The sequence below is a fragment of the Cricetulus griseus genome, chromosome 4, assembly GCF_003668045.3.
Source record: "Cricetulus griseus strain 17A/GY chromosome 4, alternate assembly CriGri-PICRH-1.0, whole genome shotgun sequence".
Lineage (NCBI taxonomy): Eukaryota > Metazoa > Chordata > Mammalia > Rodentia > Cricetidae > Cricetulus > Cricetulus griseus.
The window spans coordinates 154,051,834-154,069,030 of NC_048597.1; the positions used below are offsets into that span (position 1 = coordinate 154,051,834).

The 17,197-nt window shown below is 45.1% G+C and overlaps 1 protein-coding gene across 2 annotated transcripts in view; it reads right to left on the reverse strand.

The window, feature by feature from the left end:
- The window catches only part of LOC100753259 (tubulin-specific chaperone cofactor E-like protein), a 142,815-nt gene that overhangs the window by 32,205 nt on the left and 93,413 nt on the right, over positions 1-17,197 (reverse strand). For both annotated transcript variants that reach the window (XM_027411878.2, XM_027411879.2), the window contains 4 exons: positions 15,574-16,144; positions 13,109-13,701; positions 10,876-11,449; positions 4,962-5,563 (listed from right to left, as the gene is read on the reverse strand). In XM_027411878.2, the coding sequence (XP_027267679.1) occupies positions 4,962-5,563; positions 10,876-11,449; positions 13,109-13,701; positions 15,574-16,144 (2,340 nt within the window). The remainder of the gene's footprint in view (positions 1-4,961; positions 5,564-10,875; positions 11,450-13,108; positions 13,702-15,573; positions 16,145-17,197) is intronic.

Genomic DNA, 17,197 nt, shown 5'->3' on the forward strand with positions numbered 1-17,197 from the left:
ACAAAGTGAGTTCCAGGACAGCCAGGACTGTTACACAGAGAAACCCTGTCTTGAAAAAAAAAAAAAAAAAAGGTAATCAGAGGGTGAGTAGAAGGCACAAGGATGGTTCTTATCATGCATAAGTACTTCCATGTCCAGAGGGAATTGAGTCCATCAGTCCTGAAGATACCAACTCCCAGGATGCCCCAGTCCCTTCTGTAAAACATGCATTCTTATCCACAGAATCTATACACAATGTTCACGGTGCACATTCAACCACATGTACCCCAGGATAGCTATGAATACAGCCCAACACAAAATGATAAATTTAGTTAAAGCATTATGAATTGCTTTGTTATTGTTGTAGGTAGCTTTGTGTGTGTGTGTGTGTGTGTGTGTGTGTGTGTGTGTGTGTGTGTGTGTGTGTGTAACTCAGGTATTAGCTGTGCAGATGATGATACTTTGTGACCTGTAAGATCACCCTCAAGTTACTTGTTAAGATGTGGATGCCATGTTAACAGTGCTACACCACATAGTTTATGAAAGAATGGAAAAAATCTGCATATACAGAACAGTGCAAATATTATCTACACAGTTTACAGCGTAGGTTGAGCCTATGGATGTGAGGCCTGTGGCAGGGAGCTCTGACTTTCCTGGAGATGAGATCGCAGGCCAGCATTTCAGTGACGGTTTTCCTCTGTAGGTCTTAACCTCACACCCCACACTCTGCCTTTTCTTCAGGCCTGTCCTGGTGCTTCCCTGAATGAGATGCTCTCGGCTTATTCTCTACCTAGTAGATGGGCTCCTTCAGGTTTAGATCTGGGCCACCTCTTCCAGGAAGCCTTCCATGAAGGTCTACACAGACCGAGATAACTTCTGTTCTGCCCTTTGGCCCTTTGTGCAGAACATTTTGTATGCTTCATAATTACACTGACATTGACTGTTAACAGGTCCACTTATCCCACTAGACTCTTGAGGGGAAACCATGTTTAGTTATGTTTGCTGTGTTTCTTTTTCATTCTTGATGCTGTGTGTAACACATTCTTTGGCTGAAGAGATACTTCCTATATAACCCTGAGGACCTGGGTTTGAATCCTAAGAACACACAGAAGGCTGAACACAGTAGCACTTGTCCATCATCTTGCATCCCTGTGGGAAGATGAGAGGCATAGACAGGAGAATCCACAGATGCTTCCAGGCCAGCTAGCCTGGTGAGCTCAGTGATGAACGAGAGACACTATCTCAGACAAGGTGGAATTCGAGAACCAGCATTCTATATTGCCCTACAGCCTCCACATGCACGCTGTGTGGACTATTTATGCTTGTGCTCAAACACATGAATGTGCATGCATATACACACAGGTTTTTTTAAATTTCCATTTCTTACCACAGAGAAGGTTGTTGAACCAAACTGTACCAGAGTAAAGCTCCAAAGCCCAATAAGGGGCTGAGAGGATCCTCCACAGCCCAACCTGGTCTATACAGAGCCTGTTTGTTTCTAGCTTTATCTGGCCTGGTTGATTTTATCACTTCCTGTAATACAGTTCAGTGCACAAGAAGGTCAGAATCATAGAAGACTCTCATGTCCCAGAGAGTGACTTCTATGTCATCCTCCATTTCTAAGAGCACCAGTGGTGACCTGGGGCTCTGGGCTATAGTTGGTCTTGCACTTTATGTCACACTGTCATGATGACAGCCATTATTCTTCAGCTATTGTGACTAATAGTAACATCATGGGAAAAACAAATGCAAATCACTGAATAAGCAGGCCTTGTAATGCATATTAATAATTCAAAAGAACTGCTAAATCTATCCCATGGGCTCCCAAAGTAAAAAGCCTTTGGTGAATCCTGAATTTGGCCTTCTTGTCAGGAGTTTGAAAGCTATCTGTCTGTTCCCAGCATGGCACTTAGAAAGAAGGGTCCTGGCCAGGAGTCCTCATGACTCCTTCACCTCTGCATCTTTGAAGTTCATTTCTCTTTAGTTTCCCCTGTTGTGAGTGGAATTCTGTACTCCAGAAAGATAAACTGAGGCCTTAACTCGTGGTACCTGCGAATGTAGCCTAAACTGGGTAACCCAGTCCTTAAGAACATAACCAAGATGTGATGAGGTCGTGGTAGACTAATTGGACTCCACATCCAATGATGGCTGTCCGGATATGGATACTGATAAACAGTGCAGATGATCCTTATGGCTCTTGCCCATGAGTACATCTCATAAGACTGGGACAGGGCCTGTGCCTGGAAGGTGAGCTGTCTCTTTGTGGGGCTTTACCCAACAATGGAAGGGAAAGAAATGTAACCCCCAAAGAGAATGGGGAGCTAGTTCCTCTGAAGGAGAGAAGAGGCATGAATGTGCTGGCTAGTAGATTTTTGTTTTGTTTTGTTTGTTTGTTTATTCATTTTGTTCATTGTTTGTTTGTTTTGTCATCTTGACACAAGCTAGGATCATCTGGAAAAAAGGAGCCTCAACTGGAAAAAATGCCTCCATCAGATTGTCCTTAGGCAAGTCTGTGGGACTTTTTCTTCATTAGCCATTGATGTGGGAGGGCCCGGACCACTGGAGGCAGTGCTGCCGCTGGGATCCTGGCCCTGGGTTATATGAAACAAAGCAAGCTGAGCAAGCCAGTAAGCAGTGTTCTGTGGTCTCTTTGGTTCATGGTCTCTTTAGTTCCTGCCTTGTCTTCCTCTGATGAAGGAAGCCAAATCAACACTTTCTCCCCCAAGTTGCTGTTTGTCACAGTGTTTATCACAGCAATAGGAAGAAAATGAAGACAACAAGAATCCAATGAGTTGTCTGTACAAAGAACCAGGAAGAGGTTAAAAGAAAAACCTGTACAACTCCAGATAGCTATACCTTCATGCAAGGCAAGGCAGAAGCAGGATGTGCAGTAAAGTAGGTTGCAAAGGCTTCTCAATAGATAAATACATTTTAAGGTGGGGGAGAGAATCCAACCACTTTGAAAGGCAAGAAAAAAGTAGAAGGGTAATGAATAGCAAGGAGATAATTAACTGCATGGAAATTTATAAACGTATGGGTAGAAACCTATCAGATAAGGTGAAAGGAGGAAAGGACAAAAGTGAGGTAATACGACAGACAAAGTGAGTGATACCTTGTTTTAACCTGTGATGAGAATGGAATGGACAGAAGGTGTTATAATGAGCAGCTTCAACTGCCAAGACATTGGCTAGAAATTTTGAACTCAAGGCTGGGGAAGTGGCTTAGTTGGTAAAGTGTTATGCACAAACCAATTCCCAGAAGCTACATAAAAAGCCAGGCCTGGTGGTACATGCCTATAATCCCAGTACAGGGAGAAAGAGACCAGAGAATCCCAAAGTCATGTTGGCAAGCCAATCTAGCCAGTCATCGAGCTCCAGACTCATTAACAGTGAGAGATCCAGTCTCAAAAAATAATAATTGGGACTGAAGAGATGGCTCAATGGTTAAGAGTACTTGCAGCTCTTCCTGAGGACCCAGGTTCAATCCTCAGTGCCCACGGTGGCTTATAACTGTCTGTAACTTCTGTTTCAAGGGATTGGATCACTGTCTTCTCTTGGCCCCTGTGGGTACCAGGCAGATGTGTGGTGCACACACATGCATGCAAACACACATACATACAGGCAAAATACCCATACACTTCAGATAAAATTAAAACAAAAAAAAATAGTACGGTGATCAATAAAGGAAGAAACCTAAGGTTGACCTCTGGCTTACAAAAATAGACACATACACACAGAGGTATGGACACGTATATATACACATGCACATGTACATGAAATTTAACTTAAAAAAGAAAAGCAATCTAATCTGGCTTAGAGACAAATACTTGGCATATTCTTGACTAGTCTCATTGGTCCATTTAATAGCTCAAATTGCTAAAGAAATGACCATGGGCAGAAGGAAACCCATAGGAACCTCAATCATTCACTTAAGTGTCATTGCGTATGGGGCACAGTTTGAATCCAGCCTGGGCTCCACTGTGAGACTCTTTGTCAGAAACAAAACAAAACAAAAACACTCTAACTAACAAACCAAGGCTGCTGTGTTAGATACCAAGAAATAAGATTATCCAATAAATGTAAAAGGAAGGCAGTTCTAGAAGCTATACCCTCTCTGTGTCAAAGCTAAGTGGATCCCTGGGAGGAAGAAAAGCCAAGAGGACCTCTCGAGTAATACTAGTCCATTGTGTTTAGTTTAGTTCACATCATTCTAGTGTTTAAATATGAAAGTTTACAAGATGTAAAGAAGTCCCATTGGAGATGGTGGGTTATACCGAAAAACTTTGAAACAGCCCCACAGTCTACTGACTAGCTGGTAATCAACATCAGGCTCAGATAAGAGTGGAGCACAGAGGACTGCTCTGCCGTGTGGCTGCTGTCTACAGGCTGTTCAAGGAGCTCATCATTATAGTTAAAGAAGAGTTCATGGATGAGAGGGTTGTAAGGGTAGGAGGAGGGACCTGAGGCCCTGGTGAGTAAAGATGGGGTAGAACACTTGCAAGAACTCCAAATGTGAACACGACTCTGGAACTTGTGGCGAATGGAAGAGGTCAGGGAGGCCAGAGCAGGCAGATGACAGGTTGACCTCAGAAAAGGGGGTGACAAATGAGGACATTAGTGCCATTGAGAGAAACACAGCTTGTGCCAGGCATGCAGTTTCTTACAGATGAATGATAGCACTAGAAGGTCATGGAATACCCGAGGTTGCACAGTGACTACCAATACTAGATTTGAATCTAGATCTTTGCTCTCGATGAATCCTTCTATGATCTAAGATCCATTGCTATCATTACCTCTGCTCTCGCTTTGCTGTCTGTGACTTGGGCAATCCTTTGCTCTCTGACCCTCCTCCAAGACCTCTAATATCACACTATGATTGCCTTTGGATGCTGGACCACCATGGCTCAGCAGCATCCAGCTGGACCAAGACACTGTCTCCATAAGTATTGAATCCATTCTGGAGGTTGGCCCTTTACTACTTACCAGCACAGTGTGCTTATAAGCCCGGTGAATCACAATGCTGTAGCCAAACACGGTCACGTCTACCTGTTTCACCCACAAGGCCAGTGATGGGTCCCGATCCTCATTCTTGGCTGTTACAATGAACTTGGGGATAGAGTCTGAGATTGATCTGCTTCCTGTAGTGCAGAGGATGAGAGGGCAACTGGTCTGGAAGTCAAAGGCGTAGCCATCAAAGGTGAGGTAGTGGCCATAGCCAGAGACGATACATGAAGCATCGGTACGGGGCTGGCAGTAGTATAAGCCACTCTCTTCCATGCAGTATTCATCGTCTCTGCAGGGAATGGTCTCACAGTGGACACTGTTGTCTGTGCCATTGCAGTAGCAGAAGATCTGGCAGTCTTGGTCCACCCAGAAGGTCTCATTGGTGGCAAGTTGATGTCCCTCAAAGTTGCAGCCGCACTCGCTCCGAGTCACACACTGGCTACCCTGCAGGGCATAGCCTTCATCACATTGGCATCCCTCTGAGCAGCTATCCACACAGATGGGGCCCAGGGCCAGGGTCTCACAGGTCTCTGTACATGTCATACACTCCTCAAAATGGCTGTTCTCTGGGCACTCTAGAGCTGAGGGTGGTCAAAGAGAAGGCAAGTTTGAGAAATGAGCAGAGGGAAGAGCCATAAGTATGTAGGTATGTGCACACTGTGCAACCGCGTATGTGTGCAATCACACATGGGCTCATATTTGTGTGGCACAGTAAGCTCAATGAAGCTGCATAATTGAATACTGTCATCCTCACTGGTGTGATCGATGGTCAGAGGACACTAACAGGCTCCATTTGTGTATTTGATCGTCTACATAGAAGAGTCTTTGTCTCCAAACCAGTACTGAACACCTACTACTTGTGGACTCTCTCCTGGTGTGCCTCACCTCAACCACCTGGATTAAGACAAGTCTTTTTATCACTGTTCTATAGGTGAGGATATGGGAGGCCAATGATTAAATTTATCTACCTGATAAGAGCCAGGCAAGGGTTCAGATGTCTTGACATACATTCTAAAGACAGTGTGTGACGTACTACGAAAACATTTGCTTTGTGGCTATAAAGATCTCTCTGTTTGGGCTTGTGAATATCTCTGAGTTCTAGTGTCTTGTTTGTTGTTATTGTTCAACAATAGACATATTTACCTGACAGGATTATTCTGAGGATTAATAATTTAATATGCTGAGTCCATAGTAGAGTATCAATAAATAGCACACACTCCCCACACCTGGACCATCTTTCCTGCCTTGGCCTTACGTCTTTCTCTTTGTCTTTTATTTCTCTGCGTCTGGCACCTACTGTCTCCTTCACCTCCTCACCATGCTCTGTGTGCAGTCATCCCTCTGACTCTGCTCACACTGTCCTCTGCCAGGGTATTCCCCCTACAAAGCCATGTCTCGTGACTCATTCACACTTCTTTTCAAATCACACTTTCTCCCAGAAGCCTTCCTTGTTAGATCAAGTCTCTGCCATAGAGGAGCATGAGCAGCTGTCTATGAGGTTCTGGGTAAGGACCCCAATTCTCTCCATGCCTTGGATGGTGACAATTTGACAGGAGCAGGGACAGAATCCAAGAGCACAGAAGAAATCTGCCTACAAGTCTGTGTGGTCTAAAGATCTGCAGAGGTCCCCACTTCTCTGGGAAAACAAGATCTTGCTCAGAGAACTTTCTTTGCCAGACATACAATCCTTCCTTGCCAGTGTCTTACGAACCAAGGACATGAAGGACACTACAGAGAAATAAATTGCATAGACATAATAGCTCTGCCCATGAGGACCAACGCAATCGTTCTGCACTGTGGACTGGAAGCCAATCTTTTTATTTTTTCCTCTAGGCTAAAGGACTCCCCATTTCCGTTGACTACAATACCATACGGCTTTGAAGTTGAAGGCTAGTTCAACACTGATTATATATGTCTGGATAGAGGGATTTTCACACTTGTCTGTAAATTATGAATGTTATAGCAATGACTGCAGGTTTATGGGGAAAGCAAATAACATGACTTATTTAAATGGCTGTTGCTTATGACTTATTGTATTGTCTGGTTTTGTCTGAAAGTCTGGAATATAGAAATGTGGAGTAATAAAACTTTACCCTGCCCCTGAAATCACTCTGGGAAATTACTAAATTGGGGATCCAGCTCTGCCAGCAACAGAGCTGGTTAAAAATGTTTAAACACAGATAGCATGGTAGTCTCTTTCCAAGTTCAAAGAAGATGCTGTTCCTTGAAATGGACTGGATGACAAATACAGACAAGGAACAGCATCTCCTTTGAACTTGGATTGGGTGATAACTACAGATTTTCAGGACCCAGTCAAAACAAGTTCTCACTACTCAGACAGCTGGCTGATCAAGTGTGCACACTTTGGTCATTCTCAACAGATCCAAATGAGCCAGCCTAGTGGGTGGGCCAGATGTAAGCCTGTCTGTCTTCCTGATGAAACTATACTCCAGGCAGCCACCTCTGCCCAAATCCCCTTTAAGAAGTGTTTACACAAGCAGCCCTGATTCCACTGGCCTGGTGAGGCTTGGTGACATGCCACCAAAATGTGCTCTGTACAGTACAAAACCCACAAGCACTCTCTTCCAGGCAGGAGCTAGTTGTCTAGAAGGATGACCTGGCAGTTGCATAGATCTGGGATGGGGGAACTTGGCAATTCCACACTGTATGAAATCCATCCAGAAAGCTGGGTGTGAGAACAGGGGCAGAAGCCACACTAGAGAGGATGGAGGAAGGAAGGAGGTGTGGGAGAGATCAGATAGACCAGAGAGGCTTTGCAGAAGTATTTCAAGACCCCACTAGGTAGAGCAGTTAATAAGAGCACAGTGGCTCTCCTGCTGAAGGTAACTGTATGAAGAGTTCAGCTTCAGGACCCATGGCATCTTCCTGATAGTCCCTTCTGAAGGAAGTTAAGGCTCATCAGGAACAGACTTGCCCAAATTGACAGGCACTCAGCCTGCCACATACTCATTGGATTTCTGAAGTTCATAAATCAGAGGTTTAAAGGGGTGTGTGTGTGTGTGTGTGTGTGTGTGTGTGTGTGTGTGTGTGTGTACACATGTGTGTATAACTCTACTGAAAGATACTCCCAAACAAAAATACCCCCAAGAGCACTGGGTAACTGGTACCCAGATGTTTGTCTTTGTAATACTCCTCACTAAAAGGGAGTAGAGTCTCTTAGTATGAGTGCTGCATGTTGCTCGAGGTGAAGAGAATACAGAGAACCATGTTTGCTTAGAAAGTAAGACAGTGCTAAAACACACAGCAGAGGTATGACAAAGGACAGGAGTCAGTTCAAAGGTTCCTATAGGCCAAACATGGAACAATTTTAACACCAAAATACTTTTTAAATGTAATATGAAATATAAGACCTTAAAAAATAGAATCCATGTCCATATTGTTGAGATGAGGTATGAGAGTAGATGGGTGATTCAACTGAGGGCCAGTTGGGAGAGATAGGAAGGCTCTTGCCTGTATTGGGATGGCAACTCCTGACTGGTAAAGTAGGGAAGACAGTGCTGGACCTGGAATTGTCATTTGGTAATCACAGTGCAAATGTATAGCACAAGCCAGAATCAATTGACATTAGGTGCTGAACCAGGGCAGAGATTTTGATGGACAGCAGCAAAGGAGCATGTAAAAAAAAAAAAAAATCTCCCCACACTTTGCATTTTGTTTGGCCTGTACAATAGCGTGCAGCTCACCCACAAGGGGGCAGGCTGGGCATAGCCTTAGTCTGCTTGTAGAGTTTGTGAGGATGCTGGATGGGGTGCACAGTTGAGGCTCACCTTGAGTGACACCAAAGTCTACATAAGAAGCCATTCTATTTTAAAGGCACAGAAAGCTAAGGGGTTGTTCCAATCATATTACGGAACATATTGTAGGACTGAAGAAATGTGTATTAACATATGAACCTAGACTAGATCCGTGCAGAGGGAAAAAACATAAAAGCTACTACTGAGTTAAATGACAAAACTAGGATGTGGATGTTAAGTTGTTCTATCTACATTAAAGTTCCTAAAGAAGATGACTGCACTACAAGTATGTAAGTCAATGACCTTAGTCTCAGGAAATAGCTACAGAAGAACTAGTGGGGATGGGTGATTAATTGGAATCTCAAATGTCCCCCAAAAGTTAAAGGTTTGGTCTCCAGAACAGGTTTTTGGAACATTAAGGGTGTGCCTTGAAATGGATAGTGAGAACGAAGTCCTTCCTTTCCCTCCCACTCATACAATGAACATGTTTCCTTCCCCTATATGTACCCCACCATGCTCTAACCTCACTGCAGGCCCAAAAGCAACGGGGCCACTAGGGCCAACGAACCCTTGAGCTGAAACCATGAGCCAAACAATGCTTCTCTCTGTGTAAGTCAGTTTCCCTTGGGTATTTTGTCACAGTCACCGAGCGTTGAGGAAAGGGCCACGGTAAGCCCAAATTTCTCTCAGATTGGGATGGAGGGGGGCAGATGGGAAAAGAACACAAAAGGGATAGACTGCATACAGTAGGTTTAATCTGGGTAACGAGTACATAGAAATGCTCATAATATTAGTGTAACTTCAAAACTATTTATTTTTTTTTAATGATCAAACATAGAGTGGGTCATGACAGAGAGATACACAGACCCAGAAGTTGGCATCTTCATGGTTTAAATTTTGGTTTAGGGCCAAATTTTTAGTGGGAGAGAGTGATATATAGAAGTCCTGGTTATGCCATCCTTACTGTCCTGCATGGGTTCCACCCTCTCAGCCACTCCCTTCTGCTTCTCCTGATAAGCTGGCTATTGGGTATCTTGTCTGCTCATAAATTATTCTAATGACTACTAGTTTATCCACTGCCTGGATGAGAGGGATCACATACTCTGGGAACAAAATGAAGAGCCAGGTACATGGGACTGTCTTAATAGCCATTGTCAGGGAGAAACACTGATCTCCAACACCTTGAAGAGCTTCCCAGATGATTGTACCCTACCAAAATGAATGGGGCTCTTCTTCCCCCAAGGGGAAGGTACCCACAGAGCCATTACCAAGGTTTCTGGTCCTTTAACCCAGTGCCTGTGCTCTCTGTAGATAAAACCACCAGTCAATGGGATGACTAACTGCTCTACAGTGAAAAGATATTGTGTGTTTAGGAATGAGAAGGATGGCTTGGGAGATGTCTCAGTTGATAAAGTATCTGCCACACAAACATGAAGGCCTTAGTTTAGATTTCCAGCAACCATATAAAAGCTTGAGTACCTATAACCTCAGCACTGAGAGAGGTGGATTGATCCCTGGTGCTCTCTGTTCAGTGAGTCTAGCCAGTCAGTGAGCTCTAGATTCAGTAAAAGGCATTGTCTCAAAAGATAACATTGGAGGGGCTGAAGAGATGGCTCACCAATTAAGAGCACACACTGCTGTTGCAGAGGACCCGGATTTGATTCCCAGTACCCATATTGGGATGCTCACAATGGTCTGTAACTCTAGCACCAAGGCATTGAATGTTATCCAGCCTCCAATGACAACCACACACACACACACACACACACACACACACACACACACACACACACACTCACACTGTGAAAATCTAAATCATTAACCAAAAAAAGGTAAGGTGGAAAGGAATAGTGGAAGATATCAATGTCAATCTCTAGCCTCTACACACACGTACATGTGCACATGCACACATATAAACCACACACACACACACACACACACAAAAAAAAAAAAAAACACATGTGAAATGAAGATAAGGGTGAGAAGCAGTCTAGTTTGGGGTAAAGAGACCAAATACAAGTCACTGGACTCCCTGTGAGCTCTGTCCAACTAAGAAGTCCTGACTAGGATACCATGGTAGAGCATGTGTCCCCAGCCCAACCCTCCCCACCACCACCAAACATGCAGCCCTAACTTACGGCAGAAGTCATAGGTCCTCCAGGGGCCCACCTCTACATCTGCATTCTTGCAAGCACTGGCATAGCGGGCCACAGAATCACACAGCTCCGACTCATTGCCCCCACTCTGGCACAGGCGAAAAAGGCAAGTGCGGTAGTAGGCAGTGACATTAACCACCCCGTGGCACTCCAGGAAGGAGCTGTTGGAGGGGTCATTGATGATACCACACCGGGAGCGGCCCCGGTAGAACTTGAGCAGTTCGGAGTCATTGTTGCAGGCCTTCAGCAGGTCCCCACACTCGCCATTGCAGATTTCCTCAAATGTTGTCCAGCTCTCCAAGAACACTGCCAGGTTGTCTGTGCACTTGCCATTAGGGAGGCAGAACTCATCACTGGCATTGGCATTGAAAAAGCCACACAAGCCTCCAGTACAGTTAAAATACATGGTGGACAGCCGGATGTACAATAGGCCCACATCAGAGTACTGGACTGTCACCACGCCTTTAGACTCTACGGTTGTGCTGTTTTTGTTTCGATAAATCTCCAGCCTCCCCGAGGGATGGAAATAGGGTAATTCCACATCTTGACCATTAAGCTGAAAAATTGAAAGCACTGCCATCAATGACAGGGACCCATGGAGGACCCACTGTTTCAGAGAATGAGAGGGATCACATACTCTGGGAAAGAGCCAACTCTGTGCCAGGACCAGCTCCTTGAAAATGCCAAGGAGCTGATGGTGTATGTAAACTGCACACAGATATCACCTGTTTATTCCCAGGATTGTTTCTTTCTTTTGAAACCTCTGTTCTCTCATTACTTTAGTGTGTCCCAGGCCTTAAGCTAGTCCCACACAAAAACACTGAGTGAAACTATCTTGAAAGGCTGTATTACTCCTGCAGCCAATTTCCCTGCAAGTGCTGTTTCCCAGACAGCGCCCTTCCTCCACTCCTTTCTGGCTACTTCTTTTGCCAGCAGATTTTAATTTTTCCTGTGCCCCAGTCCATTGCAGTGCATCGAGGAGAGCTAATGTCTAGCTGTCCATTCACCTATGCCTGTTATTCCTTTACTAGATTAATCTCTGTCAATTCACTAATGGGGCTGAGAACACAGCCTTTTCTGTCTGTGGATGTCTGTCATGTAATCTCCCTAGGCTGCATGATGGTAACATTTGTTTTCAGAATGCCACTCAATTCACCTTAGACTGAAAGCAGGGAGAATCCTTTCTCTACACCACCTCATCTTAGCCAAGTCAGCTTAGCCCCTTGGCATCTCCTGTGGAATCAAACATTGCTCTAAGTGATTCCCAAGATTCCTTCCAGAACAAATGAACCTGGACACCCGATCATGGCTATATTAGCCCATATCAGAGGGAGAGGAGGCAGCATGCAGGCACCCCAAGAAATCTTACCTTGACTTCTATTATTGTGAACATGAACTCCCTTCTACATGCAGAAGGGATAGTACAGTATGAAGGACAGAAACGACAGTATCCAGCCTACTTGCACTTAAATCCTATTTTGAAAGCTATGTGTTCCAACAAGGCCACACTTAATCCAACATAGCCACTCCCTATGAGTTATGGGATCCAAATACATTCAAACAACCATAGTGAGGGTCCTATTTGGGTAGTGTAGCAGAAGCCAGAGGCCTTGAACAAGACCAATGACTAATAATAACGAACATTTGCAAGTAAAGTTGTTGGGTTAAAGGGTACACTGCGTGACACTGCAGCTTCCAATGCCACTACAATGAACAAATATATGATGGAGAGGTGGGAAAAACAGAGGAGGATAGTAGTACATGAACAGCAGAAAGAAAAAGATAGAGAGAGAGAAAGAAAGGAAGGAAGGAAGGAAGGAAGGAAGGAAGGAAGGAAGGAAGGAGGCTGTGTGTCCCTGAAGCAAGTTTCTCAATCTTTCTGTGCCTTGGTTTTGACATCTATATGATGATACAGGTAATACTACAACCTACATGATGAAAAAGGCTTAGAATAGTGCTTGGCACATAGCGTTCTGTGGGGACTTGTTCTTATAGAGAGTAAGTGTTGCTCTATTTAATTTAGAAAATTCCACCTGGCTCCATTTCTCCACCTGCTTGAGTCTCATTTTGGGTCAATTATTTAAAAATGCCACTCTATTGGAGCCATGTTCTTTTTAGAATCTACTCACAGTCAAAAGAAGAAAGCCAAACCAGATGAAAAGGGCAAGTTCCATCACTCCATCTGAAGACTCTCAAAGGAAGCAAGGAATCTTACCTTGACTTCCAAAGCCCCGACTCCTCCTATCTTGACCTCTTGGTCAGCCACGAGGATCCGAAGACCCCGGAGCCAAGCAGGCCCGACATCAGGCTTCTTCTTGTTGATGTCAATTTCCAAGTACTCAGGACGCTCGGGGCAGGTCTTGAGTAGCGTGTAAGAGAACTCAGATGGGAATGCGTAGGCGGCACCATCAAATGTGTGTAGCACCTGGTTCTGGCTGAGCAGGCACACAGTCTCCCGCTTGGGGAAGCAGCCCTGGTATCCATCCTCCACAGCACACACCTCCCCACTCCGGCAGGTCTTGTTGAAGCAGTAGACATCCCCTCCCTCCTCACATAAGCACTGCACTGTGCAATTGGCTGTGGCCCAGAAGAATTCCCCCATGGTATAGTAGTGGCCATCGAAGTCACAGCCGCATTTGTGCAACGGGACACATTGGCTGGTGCTGAGGACAAAGCCCTCGTTGCACTCACAACCTTCCGTGCAAGGTGTGGCACAGTTCTGAGAGGCCGTCAGGTCCGAACAGGTGTCAGGGCAGCTACTGGTGCACACAGAGTAATGGCTGAAACTTGGGCACCGCACGGTAGACACTGGTGCGGAGAAAGGAAGACAGCTCGGTCATAGGTTAGCAGACCTGAAGCCAACCAGTACAGGGGCTGAGAAAAACCAAAAATGCTCCTCCCAGATCATTCAGGCCCCAGACTGAAGGTCAGGTGGCCACTTACTGGGGAAGAGACTGAAGGGGAACACGCGTAAGTATTGACACAATTGCTTTCTCTATATGCTGGGGCTGTGAGATTTTTTACCTGAACTTGAACCCACTGAATTTCACCTTGAAGTTGTTTGTCCTTGCTAGCTTAGCCCCACTCCTCACTAGAGGGTTACTACTTAGTGATCTGCAGTCATGAAGATGTTTTCAAATCTTCCACCAAGGACACAGGAGATGCCTTGATTTTAAAGAGCATGGCCCATTCTTAGAAGGAAATAAAACTTTCAGGAGAAATGAAAATTGTACCCGTCAGAGCAGCAATTTGAAGACATGAAATTTCAAACAAGAAGGCACTTAAAATATCTGAGTGTGACCGAGGCAGACTGTGGAAATGAATTCCTGGAACATTAAAAATGAGAAAGAAACCGAGCAGTCTGCAGAGCTGGTGTGCCTGTTCCTCTGGGAGGCTTGCTGGGAGCTAGCTGCTGCCTTCCGAGGATAGCCTGTGCCTTAGAAGCTGACTTCTCTTATTTAAAAGCGTTCAAGTCTACACAAATGTTTGAGTCTAGCTGAATCCAGCAGACATACGTCTAGTAAACCGGCTCTGAGTTAAATAGAATTCATCCCAGTAAGAGAGAGTGCGGGTGGGTGGGGGTACGATGACAACCAGACCACTGGGAAAAATACACAACCATTATTTATAAAAATTTAGTTGGGCAATTTGGATCCTCTTGGATTATATAAAGCTCAACAAGAAGCCATATTCAACTTGAATGTGAGTTATGAGATGGCTGTTCTGGCTATAATGGAGGCTGGTCAGTAAGTCACATAGCAAGAAAGATACACCATTTCTTGGTAGTGTGACCAATATACTGAGATTTGAATCTGACACATGATGATTTATGTGGCTCCAACCCACGCTTGTGGAGGGAAGCTCCATCTAGCCTTGGAATTCAGAGAGACTTAAATCTCACCTCCACACACAGCTTCTTAAAGGCATGAACAACAGCTGTCTATTTACTCATGCAAAGCTAACCAGAGACCAGGAAGAAGATAAATTATTATTGTGCTTCTATCAGTAAGAAAGGGGAGATTAAAATGGGATAGTGGGGTGGGGAGAAACAGTCAGACAGCTAAGCAGTATGGGAAAACTTCATCCAAAAGCCTATTGTAAAGAACCTGGATTCTCCCACAAGTCCAGGCCTTTCCTGACTACTGGCTACACAAAAAAAGGACTTCCTTACTGATAGGCCCTTTCTCTGATCAGATGAGATGAGATGCTGCAGAAAAAAATGGCACAAATTCTGAGGGCCCTGGAGGTGGGGGACCAAAGATGAGGAGCTAAAGAGCCAGCACCAGAATCCTCCACCTAGGAGGGAGGTCATTCCCCCATGTGGGCTCTGTCCCCTAAGCTACCATTTGCATTTCCTCAACAGCCACTCCAACTATGGAATCACCTCCCTCTGGCTCAGCTCTGGGCTGCCATCCACACTATGGGGTTTCCTCTAGTCTGTATTTTCTGTCATTCATTTCCTGTTTCTAGATATCTTATGCTCATCGATGGTGCATTATTTCTTGGTTATGACAGTGGGAGGGGTAAAGATCTCTTCATAGTTTATTATGTATAATTGGTGATATTTCAACACCACCCTCATTCTTGGACCATGAGTTTTAAAGGGTCTGGAGGAGGTTTGAAATCCTATCCCTGCCCCTGGCATAGGGACACCTTCCATAAGATGGCATGCCAGCTTACCACACCCAGTTTGGATTCTCCAGTCTCCAATTGGGATGCCCAGGGCTTGACACACCAAGGCGTAGGCCTGAATGGCTTGGCAGAGGAGCGTGCCGTTGTCCCTTACGCTGCACAAGTCGTACACACAGCTGTGCACAAAAGCCGTGGCATCCACGACAGTGCCACACTCCCATAGGGGGCCATCTGTCTTGTTGAGGAAGCCGCAGTAGTCAGAACCAAAGTAGAGGGCCTCGGTAGCAGCATCACACTGAGTACAATTGTCCACACAGCCAGAGCCACACTTCCAGTCAGCATGGTAGACACGCCAGCTCTCTCCCAGGTCCAGCACCGACATGGCAGGCCTGCCATCTGGGCGGAGGAAGTCATCCAGTGGGTTTTTATTGTAGTTCCCACAAAGCCCACAGGTGGAGTTTATATAAGAGCCTGGGATGGAAATGGAGGCGTAGTGCTGGCCATCAAACGTCACTAAGAGCCCAAAATCTGTTTCCACAGCAGTAGACATGCCACTCTGGTAGATTTTCACAGCCCCCAACTCTAAGGTGACTGGCAAAGAAGTCACTAGGTCATTAACCTGCCAACAGTAACAGTAAAAGGCAGATGAGCAGGTGGCCATGTATGCATGCCAGCACGGGTTGGCAATGAAGAGCAGAGTAACTGTCATGGAGGGAACAGTCACCCAAAGTTTCCAGGTTTCCACGGTCTTACCTCTTATTGTGGCTAATGCCTGGGGAAAATACTTAGGTAATGGTGAACTGTGACCCAGAGGGCACCAGGCATTTGAGTCCAGTAGTTCTGACAATTCTTAGTGCCATTGTGCATACCTCTGGGGACTGGCTGGCTGGCACCCTTCTTGCCCAGGGAGAGGTGCATCACTTTGATTTCCCTGAAGATTCATTAAGTATCACACATGTTTTCCATGACTCCCTCACTGCCCTTTGTACCCACTGGCCCTCCTGCCAGATGGTATGTGATTGTACCAACTGTGGTATGCTATTGATCTTAGAGGTCACCCCAGGAGCTTACTCTAAGCATGATGCACAGTGGGTTTCCTGATATCTGAACTATACCATTCAAACACTCAACATCACCAAGTCTGAAGACTCGCTAAGTATAAAGCACTACACAAGGATCCAAGAAGTATGGGGTTAAGGAAATAATATCCACCCTTGTTCCTCAAGGAGCTCTCAGCCTAGCGAAGAAGAGGAACACAAACATATTTATAGTAGTCAGGTTTAAATATGAATCAATGGATGCAATGGGAGAACAAAGTGAACACTTAACCCAGCCTTGGGGACTCATACAAGGTTTTTAGAGGCAGTTAAATCTGACTTGAGTTTTTAAAGATAAATTCAAGTTACCAGATAAAAACCCTGGGGTGGGTGTTGAGCAGAGCATTCCAGGACAAAAAAAAATAAAATAAAGGTAGGGGATTAGAGGTGACTATATGGGATGGGAAGAGTCATGGGGTACTCAGGATTGCTGGGGATATCAGTAGCTAGAGATGAAGCTGAAGACACAGACCAAGTCCTCGGGCTGCTCTGGTGTCAAGCAGTGTTCTAAGAGTTTAAGGTTACCAACAAGTGAATTGATCAAAATTCCCTTCCTTGTGTAACCTAGCATTTAG